The sequence below is a fragment of the Hemitrygon akajei genome, chromosome 11 (genome assembly GCF_048418815.1).
Source record: "Hemitrygon akajei chromosome 11, sHemAka1.3, whole genome shotgun sequence".
Lineage (NCBI taxonomy): Eukaryota > Metazoa > Chordata > Chondrichthyes > Myliobatiformes > Dasyatidae > Hemitrygon > Hemitrygon akajei.
In genome coordinates, this window is record NC_133134.1 from 150428037 (window position 1) to 150442068 (window position 14032).

The 14032-nt window shown below is 40.3% G+C and overlaps 1 protein-coding gene across 2 annotated transcripts in view; it reads left to right on the top strand.

Moving 5' to 3' along the window:
- The first annotated feature begins 3194 nt into the window (after window positions 1–3194).
- Window positions 3195–14032, top strand: part of rpn2 (ribophorin II) — a 62675-nt gene continuing 51837 nt past the window's right edge. For both annotated transcript variants that reach the window (XM_073061915.1, XM_073061916.1), the window contains exons 1-3: window positions 3195–3269; window positions 11715–11911; window positions 13006–13101. In XM_073061915.1, the coding sequence (XP_072918016.1) occupies window positions 3254–3269; window positions 11715–11911; window positions 13006–13101 (309 nt within the window). In that variant the 5' untranslated portion in view covers window positions 3195–3253. The remainder of the gene's footprint in view (window positions 3270–11714; window positions 11912–13005; window positions 13102–14032) is intronic.

Genomic DNA, 14032 nt, shown 5'->3' on the forward strand with positions numbered 1-14032 from the left:
CCTGTTTTTAGATTTTCAGAAGGCTTTTTATTTCAGATTTCCAGCCTCTTCAGGTATTTTGTTTTCATTTGATAAGTGCTACCTCAAAGGATATGGTGGAAGATCACCACTTGTGATGTAGGAAATAACAGAAAACAGAGAGAAAGCATAAATGGGTCTTTCACTTGTTGGTGAGCTATTATGAGTACCGTGCCATTGGATCAGAGTTGGGGGCGTGAATATTTCACAATTTTTATAAATGAATAGCACATCAGAAGGCTACAAAAGGATTCAGATAGTTTAAGTGAGAGGGCAAAATATAACTCACAAAAAATGGGCATGCAGATATAGCAAGGAATTAGCTAAGCTAACAGAGAATAGAGTACCACACACAAAATGCTGGTGGAATGCAGCAGGCCAGGCAGCATCTATAAGAAGAGGCACAGTAGACGTTTCGGACCAAGACCCTTCATCAGGACTAACTGAAAGAAGAGATAGTAAGAGATCTCTTACTAAGCAGCATCTGTGAAAAAGAGTACAGTTGACATTTTGGGCAAGACCCTTCATCAGGACTGGAGAAAAAAAGACGAGGAGTCAGAGGAGGAAGAAACACAAGGTGATAGATGAAACTGGGAAGGGGGTGTGAAGTAAAGAACTGGGAAGTTGATTGGTGAAAGAGATACAGGGCTGGAGAAGGGGGAATCTGGTAGGAGAGGACAGAAGGCCATGGAAGAAAGAAAAGGGGGGAGGAGCACCAGAGGGAGGTGATGGGCAGGTAAGGAGATAAGGTGAGAGAGGGAAATGGGAATGGAGAATGATGAAGGAGTGATTTTATTAGACTAATACCTTGAATGGGCATATTGTCTTATGATGTAAAGTTGAATGGGTTACGTTTGATTAACCTGGAGTTAGGTGATGGGAGGAGACTGAAACATTTAAATTCAAAATGAATCTTGATAAAGTGATGAAGAACATATTTTCCCCTTTGTGGGTTTTAATACCTTGTTGCTTACATTATTTCGGTCTTTGCATAGAACATAGAACAGGCGCTTCTACTCACAACACTGCCCATGATGCAAATTAAGCTAAACCTGTCCATGTGTGATCCGTCTAATCCTGGCATGTTTGTACGCTTGTGTAAATGCCTGCTGAACAACACTACCCTGTCTGATTGCATCACCACCCCTGCAAGTCCACTGCAGACACACATCACTCATCATGTGAAAAAACTTCCCCCACACATCTGCCTTCAACTTTTCCCTTTTCAGCTTAAATGTATGCCCTCCAGTAAATGCCAAATACCAGACTGGGAAAATAGGTTTTGACTATCTATCCTAACCACTTTCTATTAGCACCCCCCCCCCCCCATCAAGTGCTCCAGCAAAAACAATCCAAGTTCATCCAAACTCTGCTTTTAGTTAATACTCTCTAATCCAGGCAACATTCTGATGATCCTCCTCTGTACCCTTTCCAAGTCCTCCACATCCTTCCTGTAATGGGGGCAGGGGACCAGAACTGCATACAATACTCCAATTGCAATTTAACTGAAGTTTTATATGGCTGCCATGTGACCTTCTAACATGTATGCTCAATGCCCTGATTAATGCAAACAAGTATGCCAAGTGTGTTCTTTCCCACCCGATCTACGTGCGTTGGCACTTTGAGACCTATGAACTTGACCCCCAAAGATCCCTCTGTAGTTCAACGTTCCTGAGGATCCTGCCACTTACTATATACTCTCCTTTTGCATTAGATCTCCCAAAGTGCATCACCTCACTCGGTTCCAGATTAAACTGCATTTACCATTTTTCTGCATAACTTTCCAACTGATCTATATCCTTTGATAACTTGCTTCACTAAACTCCACCAATGCTGTAGTTGTTATCTGCAAATTTACTAATCAGGTCTTATACATTTTCATCCATGCCACCACAAACAACAAACATCCCAGAAATGATGTATGCAAAACTCCATAGAGGTCAAATCACTGTGGATCTTGAGCATCTTAATCTTCCGGACCAGCCTATCATAAGGGTCCTTGTCTTTATGCTGTTGATTTCTTCAGATGGGTGGGCAGGTATGAAGAGTTAATGTTGCTTGCATCCGAAGTCCATGTGTAAGTTGTACAATGACACATACATACCATCTAGCAGAAAGCAAGCAGTTTTTAAAAACCTTATAAACTTGTAACTATGGTGTTGGCGTGTGGCCTAGTGGGCAAGGCATCAGACTAGTAACCTGAAGGTCACTGGTTTGAGCCTCAGCTGAGGCAGTGTGTTTGTGTCCTTGAGCAAGGCACTTAACAACACATGGCTCTGCGACGTAACCGGTGCCAAGCTGCATGGGTCCTAGTGCCCTTCCCTTGGACAACATCGGTGGCGTGGAGAGGGGAAGGCTTGCAGCTTGGGCAACTGCCGGTCTCCCATACAACCCTGCCCAGGCCTGCGCCCTGGAAACTCCAGGCGTAGATCCATGGTCTCTTGAGACCGACGGATGCCACCAATATTGTTTAAAACATAGGAATACAATTTGCTGAACAATTAAGCTCGGCAGGAACACTAGCCACAAAAATATACAGTGCTGGTGTTCGACTTTAAACTTTAACCCTGGGTATGATTCACTGGCATTGCCTAATCTGTCGAGCATCTCCAGCTCTATTTCAGAAATGTAACGTTTGCATTTTTTTTTGCTTTGCATTAATAGTTTAATCCTGCCCCTCTTAGAGAACGAAAAAAGGGAGGACTTTTCAAAGATTTTCTTCTGAACGACCCGAATACACACGAAGCACTTTGGCCAAGTTACTCAACGAGAAAAAGCACAACCGCCGTGGAGTATGATTGACGTGTCGAAACAGCCAATGCCCTTAAAACACATCTACAGATCCCGCCCAATATCGCAATTCCCTTCAAGGGATTTCAAAATTAACATTCGTGTTAATCACATTATTGGGAAATCCTGATTTATAGTTAGAACAATTAAATTTAATGATATTAATCAAAGTTATGCCACCAAACAGCCATTTGGGAGGAAAGGGGCGGGGATGCACTTAGGATCGTCGACTCTTCATTAAAAGTGATCAGCGCCTCATCTTTACAAATCAAGAGCATGTAGTTTAATAAAAAAAATAAGCAACCCTCTGTCATCCAGCTGCAGTGCCGAGGGTTTGTCTAATATTTTATCTAATTTTCCCTAATTACGGAGTTCTGAGCCGGCTAACCCGGAAGGGGAAACGGCTCCGGTTTGACCCCCTCTCTGGCTGGGTGACGCGGTGACAATGGCAGAAGCTGCAGGTAATAGGAGCGGGAGTCGAGCGCGTTTGGGAGACACGCCGACCTTGCCAGCCTCCGGTCCCCCCCCCCCAACACACCAGCGGCTCCTCGTACCTCATCGATCGACCGAGAGAGCCGAAGCGCGGGGATTCTGTGCGGACGTGGCGTCGCACGCCCCTTCCATTCATTGGCTTCATACATCCGCGGTTGGAAGGGAAAGTAGAGAAGGATGGGTCTGGGGAAGGAAAGGGGTGGATCTGGGGTGTGAGGGTAGGTCGCGGGGAAGGAGAGGGGTAGATCTGGGGAGCAGGGGTCATGAGGAAGGAGAGGGGTGTGTCGGGAATGGGGTTCGTGGAGAGTGTTCGCGCATGGAGCCAGGCTGGTAGTGTTCAGCTGTGCTCTTTGATCTGTTTGAGTTTGGTATTTTAAATGGTATCTGGTCCATCATTACTTAGTGAACATTTCTAGTGTTTTGCTTTCCAACTGTGTATCTGTTGGATTTAAGAAAATTGCAGTTCACTTTATCAACTCCAGTTCCAGATCACAACCAGGCAATTAATAAATAAGGCATACACAACTAATAGGGATGAAACTCCTCCAGACATTCATCTGACATTTAGGTGCATGAAGTCACATGCTAGAGTATAGTTTTTTTTCTCTCTAACTGCCCCAACTCATCTGCTCTTTTGCTGTCAGATGTACACAATGATTTCTTGGTCAGGATTTCAGTAAGCATTTCTACTTCCTGGTGATTAATGGCTCTAGTTGGGTTCTGAATTGAGCCTGTAATCTCCTTGTTGTTTGTTTATCATATCCACAACGACAGGAGATCCATGTAGGAGAATTTATAAAGTGGAAAAGCCATGGCAATGGGGCAGTTCCATTCTCTCAACTTTGGATGTTGGTGGTATGAATAGTCATCACAAACTGGGGTCTTCCTTGGTTGTAGTAGATAACCATGACTACTTCTGTACCTTGTCATGCCCTTCGTTCTCCACAAAGTCTTGCAGAACTGCCTTCCTGGCTGTTAGATCTCACCATTCATCTCATCTGCCCATTACGCCAAAGCTAACTTTGCATGCTAGGACAGGTGTGTCCATGTCTCAGGATGAGGCCTGCCTGTTGAAGCTGTACACTGGGGTGTGACTGCTGTCACATGCAAACAGCTACTTGGAGCCACAGGTGAGAGCTGAGTTTCTGGTGGGACACAAAAGGTGAGTGAGCTGCCCCAGATTGGGCACAAGCACCTTCATCAGAGATGCTACCCCTTGGAGTCTCCCTAATACAGTATAAAAGCTCAAGTTTACAACCTGTAAGACTGCTCCTTGCACAAGTATTCATTCACCTACCGTGCCAGTTCAGTCTCACCCCTGAAATTATCTGTTATGGCAATCCAGTACAAAAGCTCAAGTTTACAACCCGTAAAACTGCTCCTCGCAGAAGTATTCATTCAATTATACATGTCAGTCCTGCCTCACCCCTGAAATTATCTGTTATGGAAATCCAAATCATGTAAGTACTGGCTATATTTCTGAGGCTTCTGCAATTTTTTCTAACCTTGCACATTTTATGCTTTTCAAATTCTAATCTAATGTGACCCAATCTTTGACCTATTCCACACGTCAAAGTCAGTGAGACATCTTTAACTGTTCTTGTACTGTGGAGCTACCACCCTAAGACCTTCTACTTCCCCAGATTATTTCAAATTCTATTAAATTACATGCACGTTCGGTTGTCTTTTGTCATTTGCCCTAATTTTCCTTAAATTTGATTGTCACTTGTAGTAGTGCAAAAAAACCTAAATTACTTCCAGGACGCAAAATGCTTGTAACACTTGATGTGCTGAGCAGCATTAGTGCTTAACTACATCTCACTTATTTCCTGAATCTGTCTGTTTGCCCCCCCCCCCCCCACCTCTTCCTCTCAGAGCAAGCAGAGACTTTGCGTAGCATACTTCCCACTAACCTCTGCATTCAACAGATCATCCTTTGCAAGTTCATGACCACTCTGTATGATTTCACTAGTGGGCTCATAGTGTGTTCCTTTCAGAATTTTGTAGGATCGCTCCCTTTGTGATTGGTCTTTGATTGCGAGCTTCTAGCACTTTGTAGGAAGTTGCAATGTTTTGTTAATGATGCAGTAAGAATGCGAATCATTTTGTTGTGGCAGATTGTGGCCGATGAATTTTTTAGCACAACAGTTAGTGTGCTGCTATTACAGCTCGGGGTGTCGGAGTTCAATTCCAGCATCCTCTAAGAAATTTTGTCCTTTCTTCCTGTGAGTTTCTTCCCACAGTCCAAAGATGTATAGGTTATAGGTCAATTGATCAGTGATAGGCTAGGGTTAAATAGGTGGCTTGCTGGGCATAAACACAAGAATGTCTGCAGATGCTGGAAGTCGAAGGCAGCACACACAGAATGCTGGAGGAGCTCAGCAGGTCAGGCAGCATCTATGGAAATGAATAAGTAGCCAAGATTTTGGGCCAGGACCCTTCTTCAAGACTGAGAAGGAAGGGGGGAAATGCCAGAATAAAAAGATGGGGGACGGGAATGGAAGGTGATGGGTAAATTCAGGTGAGAAGGAAATGTCAAGGGGTGGAGAAGTGCTGAGCAGTGCAGCTAGTTGGACCAAAAGGGCCTGTTCTATGCTGTATCTTTAAATAAATAAATGTTATGGTTATTTTGCATCAGTACTTTACGGAAGATAAAACCTTGCAGAGTACATTGATGCATAATTATTTTGCACTCCTTAAAACGCTATTAATGCCTTTTAATTTGTCATAAGGTAAAAGACAAGTTAGTTTGAACGAGGTCTTAATTTGATGGCTGAATATCACTTAAATACAAGAACTCTTTCTTTAAAATTATTTCAATTCCATCTGCAGGGATAAATAAGTAATTTTCAAAAAATGACCTGTATTGGAGTGTCAACCTACTTTAGTATTTGAGGAGGTGTGAATAGAATTGAACATTGTACAACTGTGAGGAAATCTCATCAGTTTTGCCCAGATGACAGAAGCAGTAATGGTTGGGTGATGTAATATTAATTGTATGATTATATAGAATATGGAAACTTACTAGCATACTGTCAATAACTATGCTGTGTCTGGACCTTAACTGTCCAAGATTGTGTCTGGAACTATAAAGGTTTATATTTTATCTATAGATTAAATAGAATTTGCTAACAGAGAAGTTTGGAGAGCAGATTCATTTAAATTTTTACGGTTGGCTTATGTATTCTTAAAAGAAAGAAATGCCTGTCTGTCAAAATGGATTCAGTGGTGTTGCAACAAGAAACATTCAAATATGTTAATGGATTATTTTTGGATAATCTTGTGATTAATTGACATAAAGCCCTATTTGAGCTTTTAACAGCCATATTGGTTGTTTTTCTAATTTCCATAAATGAAGGGTTTCTTCGTAAATTACATTGCAAAATAGACCATTCAAACTAGCCAACAAGATAGTATTCATGCACCACATTGGCAATGGTTATAAAACCATGTTCTATGTCCTACTATTAATATAGTCTTCTATGATTAAGAATAGTCGAGGACAAGATGAAAGCAGCTCAATACACTTAAGTCATGTGGCATTTATGAAAAGAGAAACAGTAAACATTTTGGTTCAGAATCCTTCATTAGACCTCTAACCCTAGATAGACACTTTGAATAGTGGAGAATTGGTTCTATTCTGTTAGCGCTTCCAGCATTACCAGCATTTACAGTTTGTTTATTTTTCAATAAAGCTTGTATCTTAAGTCATGAGTTCTAGCCATTATTTGCCAACTCTAAATGTTGCCTCTTTTTTTTCGAGTTGCAGAAGTATTGGCTTTAGTGATTTGTAAGGACTTTGATCTCCAAGCATATTGTCTAGTTTAATAACAAATATTGTGAGCCACAATCCTGAGGAGACATGGATTGCACAGAGGGAGAGAGAATTTTAAAGAAGCAAGTGGGGATAGTCAGCACATTTTGTGTGCCACAGTCCCAAGGAGACACTGGATTGATAAGCGGGAAAGAGAGTTTAAAAGCAGTGAGTGGGCAGTCGGCACCTTTTTGTGAGCCACAGTTCCTGACGAGATGTTGATTACACATAAGTAGGCACTTGGCAAGTGTAGGAGTGGGGAGTTGGGGTTTGGTTTATCCAGGCTTAGGAAAGGAGAGGTGAAGGCTGTAGGTCGATTTTATTTATTTTTGGTTTTTTTGGGGGGAAATTTTCTTACTTCCTCATTGCACATTTAGAGCAATGGGCATACCAGACAGGACACTGGAATGCACCTCTTATGGTATGTGCGAAGGCAGGGAGGTCTCCAGTACCCCTGATGATTACATCTGCAAGAAGTGCATCCTGTTGTAGCTTCCAAAAGGCCGTTTTAAGGAGTTGGAACTGGATGAACTTCAGATCATTCAGGAGGTTGAGGGATTGATAGACAGGACATGCAAGGAGGTGGTTACACTCAAGATGCAGTACACAGGTAACTGGGTGACCGTCAGGAGGGGAAAAGAGGATCGGCATCCAGTGCAAAGTATCAACCAACAAGTATACTAATATGGATACTGCTGGGTAGACTGACCTAGCAGAGGAGAGCAAAAGTGGTTAGGTCTATGGCACTGAGTCTGGCTCTTTGGCTCAGAAGGGAGGGGGGAGACGAGTTGAACTGTAGAGATGGGGAGGTTCATTGGTTAAGGAACAGAAAGAAGATTCTGTAGACAAGAACGAGATTCCTGGATGGTTTGTTGCCTCCTGGGTGCCAGGGTCAGGGATAACTTGAACTAAGTACACAGCTTTCTTAAGTGGGAGGGTGAACAGCCAGAGGAGTTGGTCCAAGTTGGTACTAATGACATGGGTAGGGTGGGTGACGAGGTCTTACAAAGTGAGTTCAGGGAGTTAGATGTTAAGTTAAATGACAGCATGTAGTATCCATTTATTTACCCAGGGCATGTTGTATCCAATTATTTTGGGGCAAGACTGGCAGCTCAATGTTCCAGGGTTCCGATGTTTTAGATGTGATAAAGCAGGAGGGATTAAAGGGGGAGGTGTGGCATTACTAGTCGGGGAAAATGTCATGGCAGTGCTCAGTCATGGAGAGCTTGTCTACTGATGCTTTATTGGTAGAACTGAGGACTATGAAAGGTATGACCACATTAATAGGATTATATTATAAAATTGTATTAGTCATTGGCTTTGTGAGAGTGGTTGCCTCTCTAACTGGCAACTGATTAGTGGAGTGCCACAGGGATCGGTGCTAGGTCCATTGTTGTTGTTGGTCATCTGTGTCAACGATCTGGATGATAATGTCGACTGGATCAGCAAATTTGCAGATGACACCAAGATTGAGAATGTAGTAGATAGCGAGGAAGACTATCAAAGCTTGCAGCAGGATCTGGACTAGCTGGGCTGCAAAAATGGCTGATGGAATTTAATACAGACAAATGTGAGGCATTGCACTTTGGGAGGAAAAACCAAGGTACATCTTACACGGTGAGCGGTAGGGCACTGAGGAGTGCAGTAGAACATGGGGATCTGGGAATACAGATCCATAATTCCTTGAAATTGGTGTCACAGGCAGATAGGTTCTTAAATAAAACTTTTGGACATACTGTATTAGCTCAGAGGGTGGTAAGAGTGGAACAAGTTGCCAGCACAAGTGGAGGATGTGGGGTTGATTTCAATACATAAGAGAAATTTGGAATGGTACATGGATGGGAGGGGTACGGAGGACTATGGTCCGGGTGCAGGCTGGGCAGATTAATAGTGTAGGTTAGATTGGATTAGATGGCTGAATGGCCTGCTTCTGTCTTGTAGTGTTTTATGACTAACTCAGTAAAGAACTGGGGAACTGCTGCACTTTACGAATTCTCTCTTGAATGGAATGTGTAACCAAAGCCCTACCTACCTTGATCTAAAAATTCCCAAGACATATTTTCAAAATCTATGCAGTATTTCAATCAGATTTCTTTCCATCAGCTATCAAAATGGTTTTAGCTGCATTTTCTTTTTACTCTGTGCGAAAACAGTTGATTTGAGCATTAGCTCAATTGCCTATTGTGGCATATTGACTGAGTTCAACAATAACTGTTTGTTTAAAATGACCCTGCTATAGATAAAAACTTGATAATCAGACACATTCTTTCATAATGTAAAGCTGATTAAATATTAAATGACTTTGAACATACACATTTCTCAATCCTGCCGATAGCTAAAATATTTAAAACACTCCATTAACAGCTATAGGTGTAGTCCCATCGTTAGTGGGCAATAAATACATTCATTCATGATTTGAATAATTTGTAAATAATTCTCCACAACTTCAGTGTAAATCCAGTGTATATGGTTTTCAATTCATATAATTGTCATTTCCATCATTCAGCATTCACAGGCTTGGATGAAAAAGCATGAACTCTCTTAAAGCAACCATTTTATCTCCATGTTATCTGAGCTGTCAGATCCATACACTTTTTTTTCTTGAAATTTTTGTGATGTTCCAATAGTTAATAGTACAAAAAATATAATCAGGCTTTTGATCACAAAATTGCAGAATTGATGGCCATGTCAGTAAGTATTTGTTCTGTTCAGATTTGCCTGTTGTAAACTGGTAATAAAGTCTTTAATAATATTGTGGTAAATATATATTTATCTTTATTGTATATCCATCAATTATAGAATAGCATAGAAACAGGCCCTTCAGCCCATCATGTATGTACCAATAATGATCCCAATCTAACTAATCCCACCTGGTTGTGCATGTTTTAAATCCCCTCTAATCCCTGCCTGTTTATGTGCCTTTCTAAATGTCCTTTAAACATTTCTATCATATCTCTGGTCAAGGTACCTACCACTTTCAGCTTAACAAAAAGAACTTGCCTTGAACATATTCTTTAAAAGTCTTCCTCTCACAAACTTGTGTTCTCTAGTTAACACTTCCACTTTTTTTGGGGGGGGGAATAACTGGCAATCTCCCCTAACTCTAATTTTATAACCTACTATCAGGTCACCTCTTATCCTCCAACACTCCAGAGAAAACTATCCAAATTTGTCCAACTTCTCTGTATCAGAATCAGGTTTATTATCACCGGCGTGAGTTGTGAAATTTGTTAACTTCTCAGCAGTAGTTCAATGCAATACATGATAATATAGAAAGAAAATAAATAAATTACAGTATGTATATATATATATATATATATATATATATATATATACTGAATAAATTTAAAATCATGCAAAATCAGAAATACTATATAGTTTTAAAAAGTGATGTAGTGTTCACGGGTTCAGTGTCCATTTAGGAATCATACGGTAGAGGGGAAGAAGCTGTTCCTGAATCACTGAGTGTGCTTTCATGCTTCTGTACCTCCTTCCTGACGATTACAGTGAGATGAGGGCATGTCATGGGGGTCCTTAATGGCCCTCGCCTTTCTGAGGCTCTGCTTCTTGAAGATGTCTTGGGTACTACAGACACTAATACCCATGATGGAACTGACTAATTTTACGACTTTCTGTAGCTTCTTTTGGATCTCTGCAGCCTCTGCCCATGATGCAGCTTGTCAGAATGCTCTCCATGGTACATCTGTAGAAGTTTTCAAGTGTTCTAGTTGACAAATGAAATCTTTTCAAACTCCTAATGAAATACAGCCACTATATTGCCTTCTTTATAGCTGCGTCAATATGTTGGGATCAGTTAGATCCTCTGAGATATATAGCTAATGCATTAGCCTTATAGCTAATATATTTCAAAATCTTGGTGAGCTGCTTTTGTACCTTCTCCAAATCTTCCACACTTTTATGTAATGTGCAGCCAAACTGTACAAAGTAGTCAACGTGGAGTAATCATGGCTGTATACTACTGCAACATGACTTCCCAGCTTCTACAGTCACTGTTCTCACTGATGAAGGCAAGTATGCTGTTTGCTTTCTTCACCACCCTATCCAGCTGTGCTGACACTTTCAGGTAGCTGTGGACTTGCATCCCAAATTCTCTCTGCATATCAATAGTCTTAATGACCCTGCCATTTACTTCATGTTGCATTTTGACCTTCCAAAATCTATCACCTTGCACTTGTGCAAATTAAACTATATTTGCCATTTCAACTTTTCAGCTAATCCATGTCGTGCTGTGTCCTTTGACAATCTTCCTCATGATTCCACAATTCCATATTTTGTGTCATCTGCAAACTTTAATCAAACCTACTACATTTTCAACCAACTGAGAGATCCTAGCACTGATCACAAATACCCCTCCACCACTGCACTGTATCTTCTCTGACTAATTCTGCACTCAATTGTGGGAAAAGCAATGCAGCAATCCCCAGCCATGTCATTAAAATTGTTGCTTGTCTATAAGAAACAGATGATTGTACATACCAGAGTTAAGTGCTTCCCAGAAAAATTGCAGAAAATAATATTTTGTGAATTTAGTGCCTGTATGTTTGATCCAGTTGCATTTTTTTTTTGTCTTATCTTTCAGGTTCAGGGATTCTGTTCATTCTGTTCACCGTGGCTTTGCTGACTGGTACTCACGCTGTCACTGTGAAGCATTATTTGTCTGATTCTGATATTGAAAGATTAGCACAAACTTTAGAACAGCCTTTTATAAATTTGGAGAATGCCTATTACACCATAGTAGGCTTGCAAAAGCTGGGAATAGAGGTAGCAGATGAACAGGTAAGTTGTAGCACAAAGATTATGTCAATCCAATAAACTTTCATGAATGCATATCATGTTTTTTCATCTCATACAAGTTCTCATATTTAGCATACATCTCCCCTGGGTCAAAAAGATCCACAATACCTCCCCAATTATTTCTTAAAAGAGAGAAATGTAAAGATGACTTTTTTTTGCTCCCAAGGATATGTGTGAATTAATCCTCTTCTCAGATAGTCAGACTGCAAATTACTCCATGGATCAGCATACTTAATCAAATATTATTTTCAAGTCCCATAGCATCATAATGCATTTGTACTACTTATGCATTTGTATTGATGCTCAATAGCTATCACTATTAATTATGAAGAGCTAGTCTCATGCTGTAGGATCATGTTAATCAATTGGAAATATGGTCCGAGAAATGCCAGGTGGAATTTAATCCTGATAAGTGATGCACTTTGGGACAGCTAATAAGGCCCGGACCTCTACAGTGACTGATTGGATCCTAGGCAGTAGTGAGAAACAAGTCTAAAGATCCCTGAACATAGCACCATTAGATGGACATAGAATATAAGAATTGTGAAGTTACATTATAACAATGTATTTTTTAAAAACTGGTAGTTGGGCCACGGCTGGAGTACTGGTCCCACACAATAGAAAGAATGCGATTACTCTGAAAAGATGACAGAGGACAGTTGTTGCCTTGAATGGACCATTTTCATTTAAAAAGAAAAAAACTGGACAAGCTTGTTTTTTTTTTCAGGATGGGGAACCTGATTAAGGTATAAAATGTATTGGTGGTATAGATGGTAAGAAGTATTTTTGCACTCAGAATAGGTGTGTACAACTAGATAAGGTCAGGGGGAAGAAATGTTGAGGGGATCTGAGAAATAATTATTTTCAGCCAGAAATAATTGGAATTTCTGCCTCCAACCACTTCTGAAAGGATGTTAGAGGCAGAAACTCTCACAACATTTAAGGATCTAAATCAGCAATTGAATTGTCAAAGCACATAAAATTGGATTTGTGCTTGCTGTTGAACGTGAATGTAGTGAGAAAGGGGAATATTCTGTTTGGTAATGAGTTTTATTTTCTTGAATCTTTTCATTTAGGCAGCGTGTAACTTTTTAAAATCACAAGTGGACTTTGGAAGTGTTGATTCCCTTTTTTATGCTGCTGAAGCAAGTCAAGCTCTACGCAATTGTGAGGTAAGTAATGTGTAATTTGTCATCTGTGTTTATATAAAAAAACGTATAGGAAATATTTTTAAGCTTTAGATATTTACTTAAAAGACTACAGAGATTTGTTCCACCATGTATTTTCCTGTAACAAAGCAAGGATGATTCTAATATTGTAAGGAAGTTTGTAGCAGTAGTACAGGGAAACTAATGTTATTAAATTATATATACAATTTCACTGATACTTTGTAATAGGGTTGCCAGCAAATAGTATGAGTGATCAGAATTAGGTTTAATATCACTGGCATATGTCATGAAATTTGTTGTTACATGGGAACATTACATTGCAATACATAATAAAAGCATTATTATTATTGTAAATTACAGTAAGATAAATAAAAAAGGGTTAAATTAAATAGGTAGTACAAAAAGAGGAAGGAAAAAGTAGTGAGGTGATGTTCACGGGTTTAGTGTCCATTCAGAAATCTGATGGCAGCGAGGAAGAAGCTGTTCCTGAATCATTGAGTGTGTGCCTTCAGGCTCCAGTATCTCCTCACTGACGGTAACAAAGAGAGGCATGTGCGGGGTGATGGGGGTCCTTAAAGTTAGTTTTGCAAGTTGTATCAAGAAAAGGAATAGAATTGAGTGCAAGTATTCCAAATAAAAGTGCTGCCAGATTTTGCATTATGAGTCTCTATTGATCTTCTCATCATGAAGAATCATCACAGCAGAGATTACCATCAGCAAGTCACTGACCATCTGGTGATGGTGAAAAGCATATCCATGAATTTGTGATGTATTTTTGTTATTAATTTTATGCTGAAGGACAACTATCAACTTCAGAATAAAATCTCTTCATTCTGTGTTTTCCTTCATTCTGTTGAAAGCTAGAGAAGATACAGTCCTCACTAGCCTGAAATGTGGAAGTAGATACCTTGAATATCTGACTGAAGTGGGAGGA